Source organism: Corvus kubaryi, unplaced genomic scaffold (genome assembly GCF_017639235.1).
Source record: "Corvus kubaryi isolate FWS band 111438036 unplaced genomic scaffold, C.kubaryi_AGA036_p1.0 74, whole genome shotgun sequence".
NCBI classification, from domain to species: Eukaryota; Metazoa; Chordata; class Aves; order Passeriformes; family Corvidae; genus Corvus; species Corvus kubaryi.
The window spans coordinates 11,334,107-11,358,519 of NW_024582061.1; the positions used below are offsets into that span (position 1 = coordinate 11,334,107).

General features: G+C 37.1%; 1 protein-coding gene across 3 annotated transcripts in view; it reads left to right on the forward strand.

Moving 5' to 3' along the window:
- Positions 1-24,413, forward strand: part of LOC121675397 (PARP1 binding protein) — a 41,760-nt gene that overhangs the window by 4,023 nt on the left and 13,324 nt on the right. For all 3 annotated transcript variants that reach the window (XM_042050843.1, XM_042050845.1, XM_042050844.1), the window contains exons 3-7: positions 4,076-4,306; positions 5,228-5,335; positions 6,762-6,932; positions 10,340-10,494; positions 21,047-21,230. In XM_042050843.1, the coding sequence (XP_041906777.1) occupies positions 4,076-4,306; positions 5,228-5,335; positions 6,762-6,932; positions 10,340-10,494; positions 21,047-21,230 (849 nt within the window). The remainder of the gene's footprint in view (positions 1-4,075; positions 4,307-5,227; positions 5,336-6,761; positions 6,933-10,339; positions 10,495-21,046; positions 21,231-24,413) is intronic.

The window sequence follows — 24,413 nt, forward strand, 5'->3', positions numbered from 1 at the left end:
TCTAGAATGAAAGCTTTGATACTGGAGGAAAAAGTGCTTCATTGTTGATTTTAGAAATATATTTTCTCTTTAGAAATTTGTATTTGTGTATTTCTGGTTCTCCATAAAAGGAGTTTTGGTGTGTGGTTTAGTTCTATTCTGTGCTTCCATGAGTGCATTTTGTATGCTGTCTGAAGAATATTATCTTCTGTTCAGTGTCTTGTATTTTTTAAAATGTTTTCCCAAATTGTCCTGTTTCCATGCTGGCAAATGAAGAAAAATGCAGAGTTGTTTTTTAGTGTTATTCCCTTAAATTCTTCTATCTGTCTCCCTTTTGGTAATGAGGCACTCCTAACTAACTTTGTACCAATTTTATATGACATATTGGTTGTAGTAGGTTGTAATTATGCTACTAAGAGATGTCTTGGCTGTTCTTCAGCATGATTAATTTTTCACAGAATCACAGAAGGGTTGAAGTTGGAAGGGACCTCTGGAGGTCATCTTATCCAGCCTCCCTCAAATAGGGCAACCTGGCAGTGCCAGTTGCCCAGGACCATGTTCAGGTGTCTTCAAATTGTCTCTGGGGATGGAGAATCAATAACCTTTCTGCACAACCTGTGCCAGTACTCAGGCATCCTCGAAGTAATAAAGTATTTCCTGATGTTCAGAGGGAGCCTTCTGTGTGTGTTTCAGTTTGTGCCCATTGCCTCTGATCCTACTATGGGGCACCTTGGGAAAGAGCCTGGCTCCATCCTCTTTGCCCCCTCCATTCAGATATTTGTATGCATTGAGGAGATCTTCCCTGAGCATTCTTTTCTCTGGACTAAACAGCCCCAGCTTTCTCAGCCTTTCCTCATATGTGAGGTGCTCCTGTTCCTTAATCATCATTGTGGATGATAACGTGAACTTTTTTTGACTCCTGTCAGTGTGGCTCCCTCATACTGAGGAAACCTAGAACTGGACACAGTACTTAAATGTGGTCTCAGCAGTGCTGAGTAGCCTTCTCCTCCATGGACAGGCTCTTTAGAAAAAAGTTTGGAGTAATAATAATTTCCCTGGATTTCTTTTTAAACAAAATTATATACTGAGGCTGTTCTACTGTCTTTCCTGTACACTATATAATCAAAAAGTAACTATAAGTTAGTTTCATGTATTTTTGTTTTGCTCAACTGGAGTTGTTTTAACTGTGTTAAAACTCTTGCTACTTCAGTCTTGATGCTTCTTCCCTAGCTTGTCAATAGGACTTCTCCCTCACACCCGTCTCTTTGTAGCGTTGCAGGTGTCTGTTTTGAGGGGTAGAAGAGGGAGCAAGGATAGGATGTGTGGGGGTTTTTGGTTTGTGTGTTTTTAACCAGCAGGGTTCTAAATTTTCAATCTTGTGTTTTTATTATCACTATAATTGATAAAACACTTTAGAAATGTGCTGGTTTGTTGTTTGGATGAGTAAAATTTTTACTTTGCTTATGCTGTGATTCTGCTGTTGCAGCTACTGTTCTACTGACCCATACCTACATTAGCTCTCTAGTCCTCCTTAAGCAGAGTATACCTCTGCTCTCTTGGGCCCTGGTACTTCTTCCTTTGACAGCCCCCCTCACCCACCCAAAGAAAAAGGGGTTCATTTTATTTATTGTCATTTTATTTATTACTATTTTATACTATTATCATTTCTCTAAGCTTGGGCTATCAGCCTGTAACTTCACTGTTTCTGCACATTGCAACTGAACAACTATCAGATGTCCACACACTTGTGTTCACATGAACCAGTTTCTCAGTCTGTACACAGCACTATCAACACAATGTGAAACTTACTGAAAATGCTGCATTATCCAACTTCAGTGTGCTTTATGTACCACACTTTAGGAACTCCTCTGCTGTGTGAGATTGTAGGCAAACAACGAAGGCTGAGCAGGACTAGGGGTGACAAGAGTGCAGAATTGCCCAACTCAAGGACAAAGCCAGAAAACAATACTGCAGTCTAGGACTGTGCCTGAAAAGACCAGAACTAGACCCAATGCAGGGTTGGTGGTTAAGCAGAGCAGTCTTTTACACCATATTCCAGAAAGGGTTTATGAGCATTTGTTTGGGGAAGGTGGAAGCCAACATGTTGATGCTGAAATGCACAACTTTCTGATTTTTAAAATAATTTGCCGTCAAAATAGAAATTTATTTGCTGTGTAGCTAGCACTAGAAAACCTGCAATACCTACAAAATAGTGAAAAATGGTGTCTTTAAGCATGGAATATTGGTACTGGATTTCAGACATTCTAAGACAAGAGTCCCAAGGAAACTTAATATACTGCACTACCAGGAAGTAAAGATGCTTTATAATACCTTATTGATTCTATTCCTATGAAATGAAATGCTTGTTCTGCTTATAATAGAATGGAAACATGTGACTTTTTGAACTTCCTTAAGCTATTAAGCTATTAGACAAATGCTTACTGCAAAACACCATAGTATTTTTAAAGTTAATTTTAAAACCAGAGACTTGACAAATTGACTGTGTAAGTAATGGAATATGCCATCACAGTGAATGCCTGATCACAAAGGTTAATATCTGGAATGCAGTATTTGGATTTAAAATATTTTTGCAGCACTAATATAAACTTTGCTAATCTCTGCAGGCCCTTGATCTGGTGAGGAAAGGTTTTGATTTATTAGATACCTTATGAAGTTGTACTTTAACTTGGTATCCTGAAGGATTTTGATTCAAAATAAAGTGAGAAAACAACTTTTTTTTTTCCCCCCATCTACTGCTGCTTTGATCTGTTTAAATTAGGTTATAATATGAATATATGTTTAATTTTTTGAGGGCCTGAAATGAAAATCAGGTGCTTTTCAGAAAAAATGTTCTGGTGATATGTGGAATAACATGTAAGCTCACAGTGCTGATTTATAATAACCCATGCACAAATTAAAAGGCAAAAGAGTGCTCTGAAGCTAATATGTGTGAGTGTTCTTCAATTTTCACTTGTAGTTCTTTGCCTACACAATATCAAAATAGTTGACTTCCAAGATTTTGGAATTGTGTATTTAATGAGGTCTATTGAGGAAGTTGTACTAAATATGCTAGAAACCAAAGGAGGCATAATTTGGGCTGGAATAACTTAAATTATTAGAATTTCTCATGTTTTCTTATTTCATGTTGTGTTCTGTTGCTAATGGTGTCTATAAGTAATTTGCTTAATGTGGAAATGTCATGAAGCAGAATTAAATCCTTGCTCTAGACAGGAGCCATCTGCCATTATGGACAGTGCAAAGCAAGGCTTGTTACTTGGTCACAGGGCATTTATATCTTGTTTCATGGTAAATTACAACTTTTTTTTTTTTTTTTTTTTTTTTGCTTCCGTACATTGGGGAATGCTTTCGATACCAGTAGTGTGGACAGAAGTTATCCAGCAGGAAATGGGGAGTGGTACTCAGTTTGAAGAGCAGGGTGTGGACAAAAGTGAGGAGTCAAGTAGTGAAAGAGACAGTGGTAAGAGCAAGTAGTTGGAGGAGAAGGAAGAGGGGCACACAGAACATAATCTAATAATTTTGAGGGGATGAGTGTAGTCTACACTGTATAGTCAATGTTAGTTATAGTACTAGTAACAGAGGGGTGTGCATGGCTTTAATGTATTTATTAGAACTATGTAGCAACACTGTCAATGTTAGGCTAAAGTATAACTATTAAAATAAGAAAGAAAAGCTTTTTTTTAGTTGACATATGTTTTCCCAGTTCACTGCTTGAAGCAAGGTAAGGGAACCATATTTTCTGCCTTTGGGAAGTAAATGCCTGCCATGCTGAAAACTATTTCTGCAAATGAAGAACTTTATCCAAGAAGCAGTCATGCAACACTCAGAGTATTTTGTCATGAGTAAAGTTTGATATACATGCCTGGTATTTTAAAGATCAAGAGCAAATACTGACAGAATACAACAGAATTAACTGTAAATGCAAAGCAATAGAAGAACTTCAACTATAAGTAAGACTTTGAGATAAATTTAAATTATAATAGATTTTCAAATATATATGAAGCTTGTTTTAAATTTATTTTCAAAGCTATGCTGAATATGGAACATAATATTTTTTTGCTTATTTTGGTTCTGTTAGCACCATGGAGACTTCACAGTATCACTTAGTGATGTGTTGGAAACTTGGAAGTATTTATTACATGACAAACTAGGATTATCATATGAAAACATGAAAGAACCTGAAAATTATGCTGACGTGAAAAAAGCCTATCATGCCTTCTTAGCAAGAAGCAATATGTTCGATTTAATCGACATATGTCAAAAGTGCTCTAGTCTTGGACTTTTACCTGAAGATGAAAGCATATCTCCTGTAAGTATTATGTTTGTTTGACCTCTTATATTGTTTTGACATTTTTTTTGTTCCAGTTATGGATTTATGACACTTCTGATTATATGCAGGAGCTCTGGGTTATTCAGAAGTTACTTTTCTTTTCTTTTGGGGAAGCCCTTGAGTTTAAATTACTAAATGTTAAGAAATCTTAAATTCACTCAAAAATTATTTCTCTCTGTTATTCTGCTGGATAGTGCAGTCCCACAACTCTGATTCAACTGATGAATAAATCACTCCTTGCCATAAATTGAATTGGAAAATAACCTGTAGAGATTTAATAAAACTGGAACAAAGCTTAGTAATTAACATGTCATGGAGTTTTGGTTGTATGTTGATATGCAGCCAAAATATTTTTAATGATTACCATTCTGAAAATACCATGCTTTTTAAACAAAAACTTCTGTACAATACATGTATTTGCATGTTAAATTTTGTTTTTAGAAGTTCCAGTTCTCCCACTCAGTCACAGCTCTGTTGTAGCTTATTGCAGGTCTTTTGTTAGTCTGGGGATTTTAATGTGTTTTTCTTTTCCTCCCCCTTTTCATGGGAAAGACAGGGAACCTGGGTCAGTTAATGAGCTCTTTCTAAGCTTGGCATAACATATTAAATGTTCTCCAGAGCATAAGCAGAGGCTTTTAGTGCAAGTGTATAACATAACTGTTTGAAATAATTTCTAAGTTAATTTGAATCTTACACCTCATTTCTCTAGGTGTTCAGTTCTACTAGACAGAACTGAACAGTTCTACTTTTAAAGAGTAAAACTAAAAGTAGGTTTTAAGGGCTGTGCTAACCTCAAACACTAGCAAAGTGGCAGAGAGGTAGGTTTACACCAGGTTTTAAAACCATTTTTGTTTTCTAGTCATCTGCATATTTAAGTTTATTCTGATCTTTTTATTAAAGGTTCAACTGTTGGAATTTATTTCTGGTGTATTGAATGCACAAGAAAATAATGGTTCTGTTCTTTCTACTCCTACACAAATCAACAGTCAGGGCCAGGAGCATATGAAGGTAAAAATTATTTTTGTCTCTTGTAATGTTCTGTATCTATTGAAAAGATGAAATATAACATAGTTTTATTTTCCGATTGTTGTTACTCAGTTGTGGCTGGGTTAAAAAAAAATAAACCCTTCATATTCAAACTTTGTATCTCTTGAGTATATTGTAGGTGTGTATGGGGCTCTGTGCTGAAGTTTCTGTTCTGGAAGACAGTCCAGAATGGCAGACACTTGATGTAGGATAAATTTTTCTGCAAGTACACCATCACTCAAACATTGTCTGGACTAAGCATTAAATAAGTGAAGTAATCTTTCATATGGATGAAATCTGAATAGCCACTGTATTGGTAGCTGTAGCAAAGTAAACAAGGCTTGACTGTCCCAATAGAGGACTTAAGGACTCTCTAGAAGGGTTGATTCTTTCCCTTTACCCTTTCAACCACCAAAATAAGGATCTCTGAATGTTCTCTAACAGCGTTTGAAATGCTGGAGCTTTAGTCATTTCCAAACTCGCTTTTCTCTTAATAAATGGCAATTTCAAATCAATATTTGGGTATAACACAGAATATTTCTGAACAAGAAGATATGTTCTGAACTGAGGTTCTCCCCCTAAATAGCACTTCTACCACTACCACAATGGCTTTCTTGCTGCTCTGACTTGTGCAGTAAAAATATTCTTCGTTCTTTTTTCCTTTTCTGAGGACTGTTTTTGCAGCCTGTCAGTGGTACATGTTTGATTTTGTTACTACATCTTGTTGTATACATTCTGTGGTATAAGAAGATATTCCATAGCAGATAAAAGTTTTCTTGTTATATGTTCTTTTGTTAATGGCCTTTTTTTTTTTTTTTTTTTTCCTTTGTTTGTGGCAAAACTGCAAATTCTTCTGTTCTGGGACTTTTGTTCTCACAGGGTTTAGAACAGTGCTGCAATATTAGTGATTACAATATTATATTTTGGTTGTATGGGTGGGGTTGGGTCACAATTTGTCCAAACTCAGTCAGTGGAGTTTCTTTGATTGAAATCCCCTGTATGCCAAGAGAAAAAAATTACTGAATCTGTGGCAGAGCTGGCAAGTAGTTTAAAATCTTAGTCTTTTGGAAGTTAATGGCAAATTCTTACATGGTTTAATTCTTACATGGAATGTCTGTGAGGAGGTTTCTAAATAGATATTTACAACCAATTTTAATGACTAGAGATCCAACCCTCAAACACCTTATGAATATTCAAGTACCATATGTACAATTCTAACTTATTTATCATGTTTGTTTTCATCAAGACTTCCAGAACCCTCATGCATAAAGTAGCATTTTGAGTTGATGCAAGGTGAATTCTTACTCTTCCAAAAATTATATCAGTACATATCTAATTAACTTTAAAATAAAGTGGAACATAATTTAGCAATGGGTTTACCAATTTGTGTGATGTTTTTCCCATGCAGGTGACAATCCTGGCAAAGAAGTCTGTCTGTTCATATTTAAGCCTTTTGGTGAATTCTAAGGATGATCTGGCATTGGCTCATATTCTAAATGTTCCTGACAGAGGACTTGGTAGAGAAGCCTTCACTAACCTGAAACATGCCTCACAGGAGAGAAAAATGTCCATTTTCCTGGTATGTGTGTCAAATGAAACTTCTTGGAGGTCAATGAAGTAGCTCTCTAAACAGAGAATGTGGCTTTAATCTAATATTCAACACTGATGTTTGCAAGCCAAGTCAAATAGCACCATGGACATCATTTTAAAGCTAAAAAGACAATAGATTCTCTGGGAAAAAATGGGTGCTTGTTTGGTCATGAGATCTCAAGATGGACAGAAAAAATAGTCTGTGTGTGTATACATCTGGAGTTCTAAAATGGGATTTTGGAAAAAAGACATCGAGACTATTCATCCAAAACAGTGACTGAAGTCCTGAAAAGGTTTGCTGTCTTAAACCTGAATATAAGATAGGCTTTTACTACTGCTTCTAAAATCTTGAAATCGTGGTTAATCGTGTCAAGTGAGGTTGTGAGTTTGCATATAAAATAAAATAGGCAAAAGAAGGAAGATGTTTCTGCTTACCAAATACCTCTAAAAGCAATTGTACTGGGTTAACCCTGCCCAGATGCCCACCAAAGCCATTCTATCACTCACTTCCACAGCTGGTCAGAGGGGAGAAAATATAACAAAATTATCATGGGCCCAGATAAAGATGGGGGAAGTTTGCTCAACAGTATTGTCGCAGGCAAAACAGACATGACTTAGGAAAAATTAATTTAGTTTTTTGCCAATCAAATCAAGCTTGAGTAATGAGAAATAAAACCCATTCTTAAAACACCTTTCACCCATTCCTCCCTTCTTCCTGGACTTAACTTTACTCCTGATTTGTTCTATCCCCTGTCCCACAGTAGCTTGGGGATGGGGAGCCAGGGTTGCACTCAGATCACCACACACTTTCTCTGCTGCACCTTCCTCTGTAAGGGTAGGGCTGCTCAGACTCTTTCCCTGCTCCAGCATGGGCTCCTTCCCATCGGAGACAGTCCTCTGCAAACTTCTTCCCGTGGGCTGCATTTCATTGCAAACTGCTCCACTGTGGGTCCCTTCCAAGGTGTGCAGTGCTTCAGGAACTGACTGCTCTAGCATGAAGCCCCTACAGGCTCCCAAGGCCTGCCAACAAACCTACTTCAGCAGGAGTTCCTCTCTCCACAGATCCACAGGTCCTGCCAGGAGCCTGCTGCAGCACGGGCTTCCTGCAGGTCATATCCTCCTATCCACCTGTTCCAGCATGGAGGCTGTGGAATAGGCTCCTCCGCAGCCTGCAGGTGCATCTCTGCTTTCTTGTGGACATCCATGGGCTGCAGAGGCACAGCTGCCTCTCTATCGTCTTCACCACAGGCTGCAGGGGAATCACAGCTATGGTTTCTGGGGTACCTTTCCCCCTGTCTTCACTGACCTTGGTGACTGCAGAGTTGTTTCTCTCACTTGTTTTCACTCTTCTCTTCAGCAGCTGTTGGGCAGGTTTTGGTTTGTTTTTTCTTTCACAAATACGTTATCCCAGGGGCTCTACCGTGGTTGCTGATGGGCTCAGCCTTGGCCAGCAGTGGGTCTGTCTTGAAGGTGCCTGGCATTGGCTCTAGCAGGCATAGGGAAAGCTTGTAGCAGCTTCTCACAGCAGCAACCCCTCTGTCTCCTGTGCCTACCAAAACCTGACCCAATATAGAAATGAGGTTGAATTCATTCAATATAACAGTATGGTATTAACATTAACAAAACCAAGCTGTTAACTATGCATTACAACATGTTTCAGTTCTAAAGTGCTGTAAATATTTTGGTTAAATAATAAAGTAGCATTTTTATGTGTTTGTCGAACCTTGGACATCTGGAACCTAAAGTATTTCTGTGTAGAAATTTCTTTTCTTAGAGCAAGCTGGTGAAAAAACCCTGCCTTTGAAATGTAGAGTAGAACAGAAGCCAAAATTTGTAAGGGCATTATTGCATTTTTTTTTTTTCTCAGATTTGACTCAGAATTTGGGGAAGGTGATACTTTCATGTCACCTGCAGCTTGATCAGTCTTGAAATTCTCTCTTTGAGACTGATGTGGGATATCCCAGCTCATTTTACTCTGAGGCAGAGCTGGACAAAAACCCCACCAGACAGGGGCATAGTCTTTCTCAATGCCTTTGTGTAGGAATTAAAAAAGCTACAGCATCCACGTCCAGTGCTCCTGGTTGCTAAATAGTCTGGTTTGGTATGTGAGGTGCATTTACACTTGCAATACTTGTTGTCAGCACAGAGCCATCTCAAAAATAGCCAAAATAAGGTAAATAAGAATTCTTTGTCCACAGAACCACTGTAGTCCCTCATATTCAAAATAGTCATTAAATTTTGTGTGCAGTGTAACCTCAGTACAGACAACAGCAGTCCAAGTTAAAAACAGTATGGGTATGTAGTCACTGAAGCAGCTGCATTCTCAAACTTTTATGGTTGAATAAATATGGAAAATTTGTGAAGTCTTGTTTTCAGGTTTAATTATTTTAGTTCCTAATGCTCTGTTGGTTTTTGTATAAAAAACCTGTACATGTGTGGACTGGATTTACCATCTTCACAGTTGCCAGAGGGGGAAACTTCTTTACCGTGTAAAGAAGGCATCTTTTCTGGCATCTGTGTCTTGTAGAAATCTTGAAAAGTGGAGTATTTTCCATTGGGAAGGCAAGGTCCTATGAACTGTGTACTTGATCCATAGGAAATCTTTAGCACAAAGACAGGAATACTGGCAGGTTTACTTTATGTGCTAGAGTAATTCCAGTTTTACTCTTTCCTGTCCTAAGAGTTTTATGATTTAGCTCTGTAGTCTGAAATGAAAATTTATGTGTAGATTTAATGTTACTGCATCTGTGTCAAGTGCATTGGATTGTTACCCTTACTTTCACCCTGTTGCCTTAAAATTTTGTACTCCAAGGTATACTTTTGGCAGATCTTTTCAATGTCTTGCAGCATATCAAAATATATGGACACTTGAAGAATGACAGAAGCCTTAGCTGTCATCATTTTTGCTAAGATTTGAGTATACATTATTTGCATCTCTGAAAACTGTTATAATGCTGAAGTGAACTTCTACGTGCTTATGTTAAAATTGTTCTTGGGTCACAGACAGCCCTCTGAATACGAAAATAGTTTTTGTGAGGCCAGCAGGAGCATTTAAACAGCCACAACAATAAAAGAGTTCTGTACCCTGTTTTAGTAAGTTTTTTGTCCTAAGCTTTCAAAAGGCTGATGTAAATATCAAACTAGCTGAGTCATTTTTACTTTGGCTTGTGTTCTTTTTTTAATATTACTGTACTGTTTAAGTATTGATCTTGCAAATATTTATGGTGAGATGTACAAAGCTTGCAATTAAGAGGCATTGTTTGATTTCAGGTAAGTTATTTCTGCCATCAGCTAGCTGTTGCACAGTTTGCAGACCTGTAGGAGAGACTTACTTTCAACATGTGTACAGTTCATGAATGTCTACAGTTTGATATTTCTGAATATTTCTCCTAATAGATGGCAACATCTTTTATCCGGACCATGGAACTTGGAGGAAGAGACTCTGCATCTTCTTTGTATGATCCTTTAAGAGCCCATGTAAAAGGGCTTTCCAGCTTTGTTAATTTTATTGACAAGCTGCAAGAAATTGTTGGTGAAATCTTAAATACAAGGTAATAGATTTTCTGTTACATTTTTGTCTTGATGAGCACCTCCTTTTCTTGTGCTTGTGTTCCAATGAGGAGGAACAAGAGAAATTTAAATAATTGACTTACTAAAGATAAATGTTTAAAAATCAAACCTTATTTGGAAATACAATTGAAGAACAACTGGGGTAAGTTTATGAATTTTTGGAGGGGTTTTTTTGTATTCAATTTTACCAAATTACATATGTATGGTGGTTTGGTTACTTGCCTGGTTGTAAATGAAGTTACAAAGAATTCCACCTTGTGAAGTCTGGTAAGTACATAAACTGATATGTGCTTTACTTCTTGCTAGTTAATTGCTTCCTTTTGGTCATATTCTGTTTACCCTTATGTAAAGGAGTCTTTATTGCTGCTAACAAATGACAGTGTTGGTTATTTAGCCCTTTCTTTCTTTCATTTTAGCTACATAACTGAGGCATAAGAATTATTTCTTAGGGAGGCTCTGGTGGAGTCACTGATTTTGAACATTTTGGAAGAACTGAAGGTAGTCTTTTGGGCAGGCTTATAAATGTGTGATTAATTAGAGAAGTGTAAATGTAACACAGGGGTTTGAATTGGTAAGTGCTGGCATTATTACTGAGGGAAGAGCTATTTTCTTAAGCTTCATAGAAGTTAATAATTTTTTCATTTATAATCAGTAATTTTTCCATACAGATCTTTGGCAAATCAGCTGTAATAGTTCTGTCCTTGATATTAAAGAATTTTTTTTTTTTTAAGTTTAAATTGAATCTAATCCTCACAGTGGAAAACGAAATGTTATAAGTAAGCTTTATTTAAGTTAATGTTCAGTTTCCATTGAAGCTGGAAGCGGGAAATGTTTCTGAAGTTGTTTTGCAGTTTTGTCTTTTTTATTCTGCTTCTTTGTTCTTTCATTTCAACATCCTGGATGCCAGAGACATACTGTCTGTGCTGGTGATTAAAGAAAACTATTAGCTCAACTTATGTAGTATATGCTCTTTTTCATTGTTTAAATTGTATCTGGCACTATATATTGATAAAAAATGAGAAATGGAAAAATAGTTATGTGGATGAACTTTTTAGTATGGAAAAAACACTTTTTCAGGTAAATACAGTCCAGAAAAGTGTAACATGAAATGCTATCTCTTGTTAATTACCCCTCTGTCTAAAAGAGAGCATGTCTAAATGTGAGAAAATTTGGATAGTTGCTGGGAGTTACCAGTTTCTCACTGGGTAAATTCTCTAGAGCTTGGAAATGCTTTTTAGCATTCAGATATTTATTGTGTAGCTTTCCCTGCTGCACCTGCTGTTCCATTTGTTTTGGGATATAAATCTTGTTAATGTCAGATACTGGCATGTGCATTAAGTTGGCTGTATGCATTTAAGTATCACTGTTTGTCTTGCTGATCAGGAGTGGAAGGTGGCTGTACTGTGGTGTTTATAGTACCTCTCATACTCCATACGGGCTTTATACCTTCACAATGTAAAATATGGTTTTTATGTATGTATCTATAGATGTTTTCAAGTGTTTGGTATGTCACATGGATGACGACTGTCTCTGTGTCCTACCTGTCATGTGGCAGTTGTCGAGAGTTCCAGAGGATGCAGTTCTATGCAAAAAAATTTTCTCTAGTTCTGTTACTGCTGTAAACTAAAGACCAGAGGGGAAAAAGGCAGCAATGCAGCAGAACCTTGACTTGCTTCATCTGTAGAAGCCCACTGAGAAATCCAAGAGCAAACTAGACAACCTGTCCTGCAGCATTGCTGTTTCTCTGATGCAAAGATTAGCCAACCTGCCCTAACCAGGTCTCTCTATTGGCTATGCCACAAGAAAAATGCTGTACTTTGTTATTTACTTAACAATAAGTCTGTTATTTTGGTTTGATTTTGTTTCAGTGGAGATCTTATGAAACTTGTAATTGTACAAAATACAAAGTAGCCAAATAAATGGTGGGTCATTGTGGAACACGTGTTGAAAAGAGGCTTTCTTCATCTGCTTGATTCCTTTGCTTTGGGAATCTGGAAGCCAAATTGAAGATCTTGGACAGTGGTGGGAAGTGCTTAAGAATGTTCTGAACTTAATAGGAGATGTTGCTTAACCAAGTATCTGCTAACCTATGGAGAATAACAAAAATGTCTTTTTCATCTCCCCATCATTCAGCTAAGAAAGTGAATTATTTTAGTGAGGAGCTACTTCACTAAGAAAGTGAAGTAGATTAGATGGACAAAGGGAAATCTGTCAGAGTGGAAATTTAATGAAACTGATGGTTTGGTTCAAAAAATATGGCACTCCTGATAGCAGGAGAAATGGAAAGACAAAATGAACTTTGGTAATTTCAAGGTGTAGTCACTGAAGACTGAATGTTCTTACAAATCTCTGGCGTATTGAAATTGTTTGCCTCTCCTCACTCTCTAGATGTCTAAGACTAGAAGAAATCACTAGTCTGTCAAGAATCAGTAGCATGAATATTCCTTAACTTTTGGAGGTGCCATAAAAGTTGTAATGCTAAAACTATTTATAGATATGTACATGCAAGACTTAGACAATGTTTATACAGTAAATGGAGAACTTCGATGTTCATTTTTGCACCTGTTTCTTGACAAGGAGCATATCAATGTTATATTTGTCAGTGAAGTAGATGATTATTATACACCTTAGGGTCTGAAAACTCTTTCCTGTTGGTATAAATGAGAAACTGCAGTGATAATCCATCATTCTGGAAACCCTTTTCTTTTAGGCCAAGAGAACTTCTGGAAGTTACTTTTCCCAAGTTTGTTAAAAAAATGCGTGTGACTTAAAGCTGAATGACGGAAGGTCATTTGTTGTGTTGGTTACTGTGCTTGATGGTTCGTATGGGGAGGTGTGTGGGGTGTGTATACTTACAGATACAGTTTAAAAATCCCCACCGATTCTGTAGAGTAGCAGAGTTGGGAGGTTGGCAGCATGTTTTCCCCTCAGTTGGGCGCTGCCCTCGGAGCAGGCAGTGGCCACTGGGTGTCACCATCGCCCAGCTCACGCTGGAGCCGAGTCGAGCTCGCCCCATCGGAGTGAGCGCAGCGCTTCGGAGCGGCTCTGCATCCCGGGCCCCTGCAGCCTCCGCAGCCTGCTGGAGCATCGTATAGCTCGCCTTCATCGTGTGGATTAGTGCTCTCAGCTTCCCCTCGACAGGGAAAATGCTATTTCTTATGGGCTTCTTTTGAGAAGCTGTAATTGCATCTCGGGGTGCAGTAGTGTTTGGGGAGAGAAAGCACATTGGACTCTGTCTGGGATTGTGCTGGATCTTTGAGTTAATTGGACTGTGTTCACACAGCCCTGGAGGTTTGTGGTCTAAAGTTGCTGGAAAGTTGTGCAAGCATATGCAAAACATTGTATATAGGATTGCTTAAATTTAGGATTATAGAATAATTCAGGTTGGAAGGAACATCAGAAAGTTTTTGGTCCAACATCTTGCTCAAAGCAGGGTCAATTATGGAGTCAGCTCAGGTTAATCAGGGCTTTATCCAGAGAAGCTTTGTACAGTCTCCATCCTTGGAGGTTTTTAATCTCCCTCTTGGCAACCTATTCCACTGCTTTTGTCCTCATGGTGAAAAGTTGTGGGTTTTTTTCTTATATTTAGTTGGGACCTCTCTTGTTTCAGTTTATGCCTATTGTCTTTTTTCACTGTCTGTCAACATGAGGAGTCTGGCTCCATCTTCTTGGTTGCCACCCTGTAGGTATTGGAAAGCTGTTTAGTAAATCCCCCCTGAAGCCTTCTCTTCTGCGGACTGAACAAACTGTTCCCTTAGCTGCTTCTCAAAGGGCATGTCTCCCTGACCAGCTTGGCAGTCCTCTGCTGAACTTGTTCCAGTTTATCAGTGTCTTTCCTGGACTGGGGGCCCAAAACTGGACACAGTATTCTAAATTTGGTCCAACGAGTGCTGATTAGAGAGGGATAATCACATTCCTCCGACTACTGGCTACGCTACTGTTGATGCAGCCAAGGATACTGTAGGCCTTCTTTGCTGCCAAGGCATGCTCCTGGCTCACGGCTCACTTGCTGAACATGCACCAGGACTCCCAGGTTTTTTACACAGAGCTGCTCCCCGGCTGTATCGTTGCAAGGGGTTATTCCTTTCCAAGACTTTGCATGTCTTGTTGAATTTCATATGGTTCCTGTCAGCCCGTTCCTCTTGTCTGTTTAGGTATTTTTCCATGGCAGCTCTGCCCTCAAGCGTATTGACTTGTTCCATCCAATTTGGTGTCATCTGCAAACTTGATGAGCATGTATTTTTAGAGAGTCACTGCCAAAGATAATAGAAAAAAAACAGGTTTCAGGATAGGCCCCTGTGTTACTACATTATTACAACATGTTTGCTACCTTCTGAGCGTGGTCATCCAACCAGTTGTTAACTCCTCTCTTTGTCCATCCTTCCAGACTGTAGCATCAATACTTGTATGTTGAGAGTATTCTCTGACAGTGTTGAAAGCCTTGCTACAACCAAGCTAAATGGCACCCACCATTCTCCCCTGGTCTGCAAATCAAGTAGTTTAATTATAGGGGGAAAACAGATTGGTCAGGTATAATTTACACTTGATAAATACATGCTTATAGTTACCAGCCACCACCTAATCCTTCATATGCCCAGATATGTTTTCTTAGAAGACTTTGCATTATTTTCTTAAGGAACAAAGTGAGGCTGCTGAACTTGTGGTCCCCCAAACTGTCCGTCTGGTCTTTTTTTTTTTTTTTTTTTTTTTTTTGCAATGATTTGCTTTTTGCCATTTGTTGGGGACCTCACCTGGTCACCATGACTTTTCAAAGATGATAGGAAGTTGTCTTATGTGAGGGTATTTGCCAGTTCTGTTAAGATTCTTGGATGCAGTCCATTTGGTTCAATGTACTTGAATGTAATCAGTACTGTCAAGTGAAGCCTGATTTGATCTTTATCCACTGCTGGCAGTTCTTTTCTGAAAAATTGCTCTTATCAGAGGCCCAGGAGACCATGTTGGTGAAGACTGAGGCAAAGAAGGCACAGAGTACTTCTGTTTTATCTGTGTCCACACTGTTGCAAAATCTGCCTTTCAGCAAAGATCCCTCATTTTCTTTGTTCAGCAGGTAAAGCTCCTTTGACATTCCTTATAATTCTCAACTCCAGGTGAGCTTTGGTTTTCCTGAAAACATCCCTAAATTCTAGGGTGATGTTTCTAGATCGTTTGTGATCTGACCCTTCTTCACCATTCTGTGTGAAGCCCTTTTGCCTTCAAGCTCTGTCATCAGTTCACTGTTTAGCCAAGCTGGTCTGCTGATATTTCTGCATATTTTCCTAAGTATTGTGATGGACTTGTCTTGTGCTCATAATATTATTATAGTATAATATCATTTATATTATAGTTAATAACGGCTTTCCTGAGCTCCTTTGCCTTTCAGAACTTTATCACAGGGGATTCAATGACTGCTTATCAAGACTTATTCTGGGAAGATTACTTGTTTACTTTTATACTACCTTTGTCACCAGACTTGGGTAGCAAAGCTTGGGATGAAGAATAAGAAGAGTCGCTCTAGTTTCTTCCACCAAGCTAAAAGAGAAATTTTTGCCCATACAGCAAAAGCAGCAGCAACATGAGAAAAATACTCTGCAACAGGATTGGTTTTTTGCTGTGTTTTTGTTATGGATATAATAAACTCTGAAACTCCAAAGGGTTTAAGGAAGAGTCTTCACTTAATGTTGACATCTCTTAGGAAATTAGATTAATAATCATACATCCATTGCTTGAGGTTGAATTTTTGAGTACTGAGTGCTTTGATATAGTTTTTTTTTACAGATGTATTTAAAATCTAGATAAGTTCACTGATACGATTTTATTGTTGAAATCTTGAAATCTAAATTAACATGAACTGCTAACTTTTATTAGTTTATGCATATAACATAATTAGAAATAAAACTTTAGATTTGCTTTAAAGGCACGGTTACTGCCCTGTTAGAAGCATTTGTAGTGTATTGTTTCCTGGATTAATTTTGACTCACTCTTCTACCCAGGTAGATCAAGTTCTAGTTGACATCTTGCTGCTTGGTATTTGAGAATGGAGTTACTGCTAATCTCTTCCTATAGCTCTAAACCAAAAAATTAGATAACTGATCAGTTTTTGTCAAGTTCTAAAACATCTTTTAAATCCATAACAAGGAAAAAAGGCCATGATCTCTTCCCACCCTGTGATCACTGGGTGTTTGTGATCTTTTTTCTGGCACTTGTTCCCACTACCTAAATCAGATAGCTATATATTTGTCATCTTTTTTTTACCTCTGTTGAACTTGAAATAAATGAATAAAAATGTTGAACTTAGTGTAACAGAATTTTGATGTATTCTTTTCTGTTCCTGGAATAGACTTTAGGAGTCTGTTCTGCTTTTTATCAGGTTTTGAGTATTGTCCATGTTCTTGACTTTTTTTTCTTTGTTCATGCTATTTTAGTCTTTTCCAAAAAAGATGTATTTCCAGAAAATAAATAAAAGTGCCCCTGCATTGTATTAACTTTTCACACTAAGGCCTGAGTTCTGTAAGAAGAGCTCTTGCCGATGTCATTTAGATTTTTGGTAAGCAGAGAAGCTTGTTAATTTGGCAATCTCAGTAGGAACAGAATAGACAAGGTATGCTATTATTGTCTTATAAATTAGTTACTTCTACATAAGAAAAGATGTTTTGATAAGGAAAATTAGATAGAAATGGGTCAGGTTGGGCCTCGGATGATGTAAGGCAAAAAGGATTCAAGTGGGCACAAGATCCGTGAATATTTTTAGTAGAAGAAACCAGTGACAAAAGATATGATTTGTCCAGTGCCTGGGTAAGAGGTGGAGTTTTACATTGTACTGTTCTTTTAAAACTCTCTTTAGGAGCGGTGGTGCAAAGAAGGCATTCTTTTCATATGATTCATTTTATCTATATGTAGACACTTGTGAGCTGAATCCTGCTTGTTTTAGTGCTGGTTAAAGCTGAAGAAGTTAAGCCATTCCTTCTGTCAGTTGGTCTAAAATATTTGTGACTTTTCTTGCTTATGGTCATGTTTGGACTTTGCTGGATCCATTCATTGGAAGGGTGCCACTGTACTATTGACCTCAGGCATCTGTTCAAACATCCTCTGTCGGACAGTGGAAGATGGTTGTTTCTAAAGTGTTGGGGTTTTTCTTCCATTTACAATTACACGGATGAATTTCCTTTTGTTATTTCTATCATAGATGAAGATAGAATTTGGTTTTCTAGTTGATTTTTCTTTTGGTTCATACATTTGGAACAGAGAAATGCTGCATGTGACTCTGAACAGAATCGTATTACTAGCTTTTAAAAAAAAAATGCTATTTTACAATGTGTCATGGTGGCATTTGGTGACTATATTTGCTGACTGAATTTGGTAAGAGTCCTCCTTCAATGCAGTTTAAAAGACTATAGATGTGATACTGAAGCACTTTATCCTAAAATACCACATATCAGTAGCCTGTGATCTGAATAAAACGTCCCAGAAAGCTTTTTAGCAGGAGCACTGACTAGAAGGGACAAGGTCTTTTCAGTTCTCTATTGCCTTAGACAAATGGCATTGTTTTGTTTAACGTAACAGGTTCATTCTTGAATTCAACTAGTTTTCTTGCTCCAGTTTCAGAATTAAAAAGAGAAAAAATTCTTCACTTTTGCTGCTGTAAAAATTATCGTGAGATGCATATTGCATATGTAATTCCATATTTAAAACAAACCTTTGTGGTCCTTCTGGCTGTTAGGAATTGCAAAGTGGATAACAGTTTCCAACTTTATTTTATTACTATAAATATTTTTTTAGTGCGATGTCAGATATTTTAAAGTTTGTTTAAGTTCAACTGATCTTCTGAGTAAAATAAATCTATAAAAGAGTAATATCAGAACAATCTGGAATAGGGTTTGTAAATCTTTGTGAAGCCAATCTTTGTAAAACAAACAAACCCCCAAAATCCCAAACACTCCAAGGTGCTTTTTTACCACATTTTACTTTTATCATCATGCTTTTAGTTAGTCTTTTTGAACCTCACTAGAAATGGATCTAATAACTAGATTCAACATTACATATGTGCAAGACTAATGACATTATATTATATGTATTCATAATATTTATAATATATATTGTATATATTCAACATATATATATGCAAGACTAATGACACAACACAACTTATGTTATATTCTGGTGTAAAATGGCATAAGCTATAGCAGGGCATTTCAGTACTAATCTGCACACATTGAATCAGCATTTTATGTCTTGGCCTGTTGATATAAATTCTGGTTGAAGTGTAAATAAACTTTTCTTTGCTCCAGTTAGTACTCTGTATATCTGTTAGGAGACTGGAACTCATTCCTGGAAAAGGAGAAGGAATATGGGGAGAAGAAGATATTAAATGAACTTTTATTTCTAGTATCTTTAGTTGGCATTGGACAATAAAGGCAAAAAAGTAAACATAGAAAATGAAAATGTTTTTGTCAAAAGTTTGTTATTTTTTCCCAGTGAAAATCTATAAGGTAATTGAGTCACATGCAGAGCGAAGCATTTAAATTAAGGGTATAATTATCTTAATTAACTGTGCTAGTACCCAGCACTAGTTGTACAATAATATTTTTTCTTCCAGCATACATATGTGTATATATCTTAAATACGTGCAAATGATAAAGATGTAAGTTCAACATACCTGTAGATAGAAATAAGTGACCCTGGTTTTCACAGGGAATTTCAGTCAATCCCTTCACCTGCTCATTTTTCTTGCAGTTCTAGGTTCAGTGCAGTATTTATGGAACAGATACTCCTAATTTAATACAATACTTTTCTTGTTTGAGGATATTATTTTGGAAAATGTAAGGTTAGGATTGAGGAAAACAGATCAGTCTGGCAAGAAGTATCAGGAGACTTGGCTACAGTTCCTATATGCATCTCTGAAACAGAGCTCTTCTTCAACAATGCTCTCCTCTTACCTCTTGACAACTTGCAGTGGATTTTTTTTTTTTTTCCCTCCCTTTGAACTTTTTATTTTCTTGTGGTTAGATAGAATTGTGGGATTTGGAGCAGTGGTACAGTAGATTTTTAAATTTTTTTCTTTAAACTGTCTTTTCCAAGATCTGGATGGGTCTTAACAGACCCATCTGTCTACAGGATCAAGTCTACAGAGAGACTTGACATGGGGATTTTTCTTTTGGCCAAGTGCATACATTGTTCTTAAATTTCTTCAAAGCATAAGTTTTTCTGTTTAATGAAGCCTGAAAAATCTAATGTGAATTGTATAATCTTTAGTCTGTAAAAGCTGAAGCTGAGAATTGCGTGGAAATATTTGGGTTTTACACATAAAAACCCAAAAAAGGACAATAAAAAAACCCCCAAACAAACAAACAAAAAAAACCCCACAAAAAATAGTTGCATGTTTACTTCAGGTTTTTCAAGTTATTTACAGGAGTCTTGTTCACCCAGAATAAGCCAAAACAGTAAGGTCCCTGGCTCAGTTCCCTCCATGTATTTAAAGTGGAAACAATATAAACAAACTATTTTTTGTCTGACTTAACTCCTGTTCTTATCTAGTTCTGCCCAATTATTTTATATTTATATGATTGTAGACATGGAGAGATTCATTTGATGAAGGTTCTCCAAACTGTAATTCTCAAATTTATCTTCAGAATTTAATGTATACAAAAAACATCTTTATTTGCATTTGCAAGATACCCTTTTAGGGCAAGCTGGCAGGAGCATGAAGGAAACCAGTAAGCATGGAGGAAGCTGAAAAATAAGTCATGTCACTCTTGGCTCTGTGACCTGGAGTAATGAAGCCATTGCTTTTGGGTGTTGACAGAACTGTCACTTGCAGCATCATAAATGTATCTAAAAATTATTCTGTGGGTACCAATAGCGTATCAGGATGCTGAATTTCTGCTTTGGTGTGGACTGTAAACCTAATTTAGGAAAAAAAAGCTGTTGGGAAGAGATACATTATAATATAGGAGGGCTGAGTGGTTCTTGTAATGCTTTATTTTCTTTGCTCAAGCAATGGTAAAACATACTGGTTAGGGGCTGGAAAAAATGTTACGCTTTTAGCTAAAGGAGCTTATTCTCTCTTTCATAAAATCTTAATTAAAGTACTATCTATTACTATCTATTTAAATAAAATTGAAAGAAGATTGGGATTTTGGAGCACCTTCTCAAAGCACAAAAGACTCAAAAATCTAATTGGACATTAAACAGGAATGCATGTTTGAGTGAAAAAATTTGTTTACACTTAACAGTTTATGAGCAAAACTGTAAATGTAGGTTTAAAGAAAGTACTTTTCTTTGAACTTCTAAGGAGAAGTTAGTTTGTGTTGCAGCTCAGAGTATTACTAAATGCTGAATTCATTACCTTTCCTTATAATAATTTTTTTTTTTTTTAGCAAACTATTGTGTTGTACAATACATCTCCACTGCTGTTTGATTTAAAAGATCAAAGCTGTTCTCTCTGATTAACAGTGAAGACTGGCTATGTTCAGCATTAATAGGTATACTAAAGTGTTGCCAAGATTAATGTGGAGATGACCCTGTGCCTATTTTCAGAATTGCAGGGGGGCGAATTCTGTCAACAGTGAAGATGCATTTGATAAAAGGCCGAAGCAATGGGGATCCTTTCTGTCAGGCAGTAGAGGAAGTTGTACAAGATTTGGATTTGAAGATTAAAAATATTATCGATTCACAACAGGAAACCTTGACTGCTAGCACTACTGGAGTCAGTCCAGCACGGGTAATGGGACTTCTTTTGTTCTTTTTACTATTTAGTTTTATAAGAAAGCAAATGTCTTTTGCCTGTTTTCTTTTTCATTTTTAAAGGACTATCTATAGAGTATTCTTTTTCTAACAGTACAAAAGTAGTGTCATTTCCTCTCTGCTGTGGTTTTAAACTTGTTGGAAGACTTATACTTGAGGATTACACTGTGGATTTCAAATAGCTGATTTACATAACCTAAATTTCTTACCTCAAACTTGTAAATAAAATAATCTTCAAAGCTTAATTTGGTTGTCCAGTTATTATAAATGTAGATACTTAGAAGCGTCAGGTTTGCCATTAATTTCAAAGAAGTAACTCTATAACAAATTTCCCAACAAAAGAACCTCATGAAAGTAGAATTAGGATTTGAGAACACGTATCAGTAATTTTTTATTAAAACACACAGGTTTTAATTAGTTCAACATCAAGTACTTCTAAGGCTAAGGCATTCAAAGTAAGGTTAAATATGAACAAAGTCTAAAACATGGTAAAATGTGGAGTGGGAGGGGAGTTAAAGCCCCAAACAATCATGTGTAACCTTTTCTCTTTTGGTGTTTCAAGACACTAATGAAACTATCAATGATTTTGTTTTCTTGGAAGGAATCAGGATATTTTAAGTTCTGTAAGTCAGGTGTTTAGAGTATAATACAGGATTTCTAATTGTGGTTCATGTACTTTGAATCTATTCAGATTTCAATAATAATCTTTTTGTGATGAAAAAATCAACCAGCTTGAATGATTTTGTTTTACATTGTTGATGTATAAGATACGTAATGCCATGTATTTTTCTAGCAAATTACAAAAAAATTATAGACACCTTGAATGTGTTTAGAATTGTTAGGATGCTTTGTTTTGTGAAGTCACTGGAATTATGCCATGGTAGCAAAAGATTTTTAACAAATTTTATTCAAACCTTCAATATCCTTTTTCTTTTTTGAAACAGCTAAAACCAGCCAGAGCCTGTTGGCCAGTTTAAGCTGGTTTAAATGTGTGTTTCCACTGAGTATATTGGAGTATATATTTCATTCTCATTTTCCTGTGTGCTATGAATATTTCTTCACTGTATTTCCCTGTTTCCCTTTTATATCCTTCTATTTGTTTCTTTCTTATCTGAAAAAATTATAAATATCATCACTTCTGTCTTCATTTAGCTACTTGTGTTACCAATAAAATTTAGAAAAATCATGTAGATCATTATAAGCCAGGTAAAAGCATTTTATTGAAACTTCATTCTTCAGAGAAATTCACCATTGCTTTTCCAAAATGATGCTTGTTTCTTACCGTTCTCCAGAAGCTCATAGTCTGACAACTCATAGAAGTGTTTACCAGTATCCTTGTTGAGGCAGAAGATAGCAAAGATGTTTGTATCCTGATGATGGTAGGAATGTGGATAAATACCTTATCCTGTTGAGAGCAGAGTGGAGTTAATATTTTTCTCAAGATGGGCACCTGAGGGCAGTTTATGAACTCAGTTTTGTGAGTCTGTGGTTCTATATTGAGGTTTTTTGTCAATTCTTGAGTCAGTTATTGCTGGAACACCCCACCTACTTGGGGATGGGCAGATTCTGCTGTTGTTTTTTTCAGTGAGGACACTTGGGTGCACAGCAGAAGATGGTGGGTGTTAAGCTAAACCTTTTCTCCGTACTCCCCACGGTACATCCGTACTCCCCACTTTACATCCATACTCCCCACAGTATGGATGTAACGAGAGCCATTGGAGATGACTTGTCTGGATGTGCCTGTGGCACTTGACTTCACAAATCCAGTGCTGCAGTGGGTTTATGGGCTGAGGTTCTTGCCAGGAATTACAGCCCATGGAGAGAATTCCTTGCAGAAGCAGATTTTCTGGTGGGACCTGCAACCTCATAGGTGTCCTACTCGGGAGCAGCCTGTTCCTGAAGGGCTGCACCCCGTGGAAATCACCCGCACTGGAGCAGTTGTTGAACTGCAGCCTGTGGGGAGGACCTGTAGTGGTGAGGTTTGTGAAGGGCTGTGTCCCATGGAAGGTATCCCACATAGAGGAGTAGAGTAAGAATGTAAGGAAGAAGAAACAGAAGGGACAAAAGTGTTAGGAACTGACTGCAGTCCTCATTCCCCATCCCCCTGTGCCACTTGAGAGAAGGAGGTGGAAAAGTTGTGAGTGATGTAGAGTCTGGGAAGAAGGATGTGGTCCCATTATGATTAAATGGCAATAAATTACATTGATTTCATAAAGTCAAGTTTGTTTTGCCTATGGTGGTAATTGGTAAGTGAACAACCTGTCCTCATTTTGGCCCCATGAGCTTTTTTCAACATTTTTTCACTTCCTGTCCTATTTAGGAGGAGGAAGGACAGAGCAGCTTGGCGAGCACCTGGCAGCTAACTAGGGTCAACCACTGCAGTCCTTTGTGGGGCCTGAGGAATTAGAGATAAGGACAGTAGTTGAGAGAGGTAACGACCAAAATGTAGACTGAACATTCATAGAGAACAGACTAAGTGTGAGGAAACTTATTTTTTTTTTAATTGTGAAGGGATGAGAGATAGAATATGTGTAAATTGCTTGCCTTTGTCAGCATTGTTTGTTATTTTGGTTTTGGTGTGGGGAATTCTTTTTGTTGATGTAAATGAAGTCTGTGAAGATTGTGATGAAGGTCTATTTTAACAATTATCCTTAAACAGATGATTCACAGAGATGAGGGGTGGGAAAGGGAACTTAGAAAAATGTTAAGATAGTGATATCAAATGGACCTTGGTGTGGAAGAACACTTTACTAAACATATAGAGGGATAGGTTGCCATTTGTAATGGAAAAAGAAAGCAAAATTGAAAAGGTCCCATAAGTTTTCCAAATTAATTTGAACTCTATAAAAAATTAGAACATCTGTATTGTTCTATTAAGATCTCAGGACAGCAAAGATTAATGCTTTGTTCAGATTTTTACATAGATCTTGGAGGTTTGGTTTTGATTTCACTTAATAGAGTAACCCCATGATGCTATAATTTTTCAGAAAAAATCTAAATTCAGTATAAGTTCTGGTTCAATAGGATGTTAGGGTTTTTTTCCTATGTAAGAGATTGAATCATTTCTTTGAGTGCAAATTTAAAATAAGTATAGAGGCGAAAATTATACCTCCACTAGCTCCCAGTAAGGCTGTTTCCTCATAAAACGTACCTGAAAAGA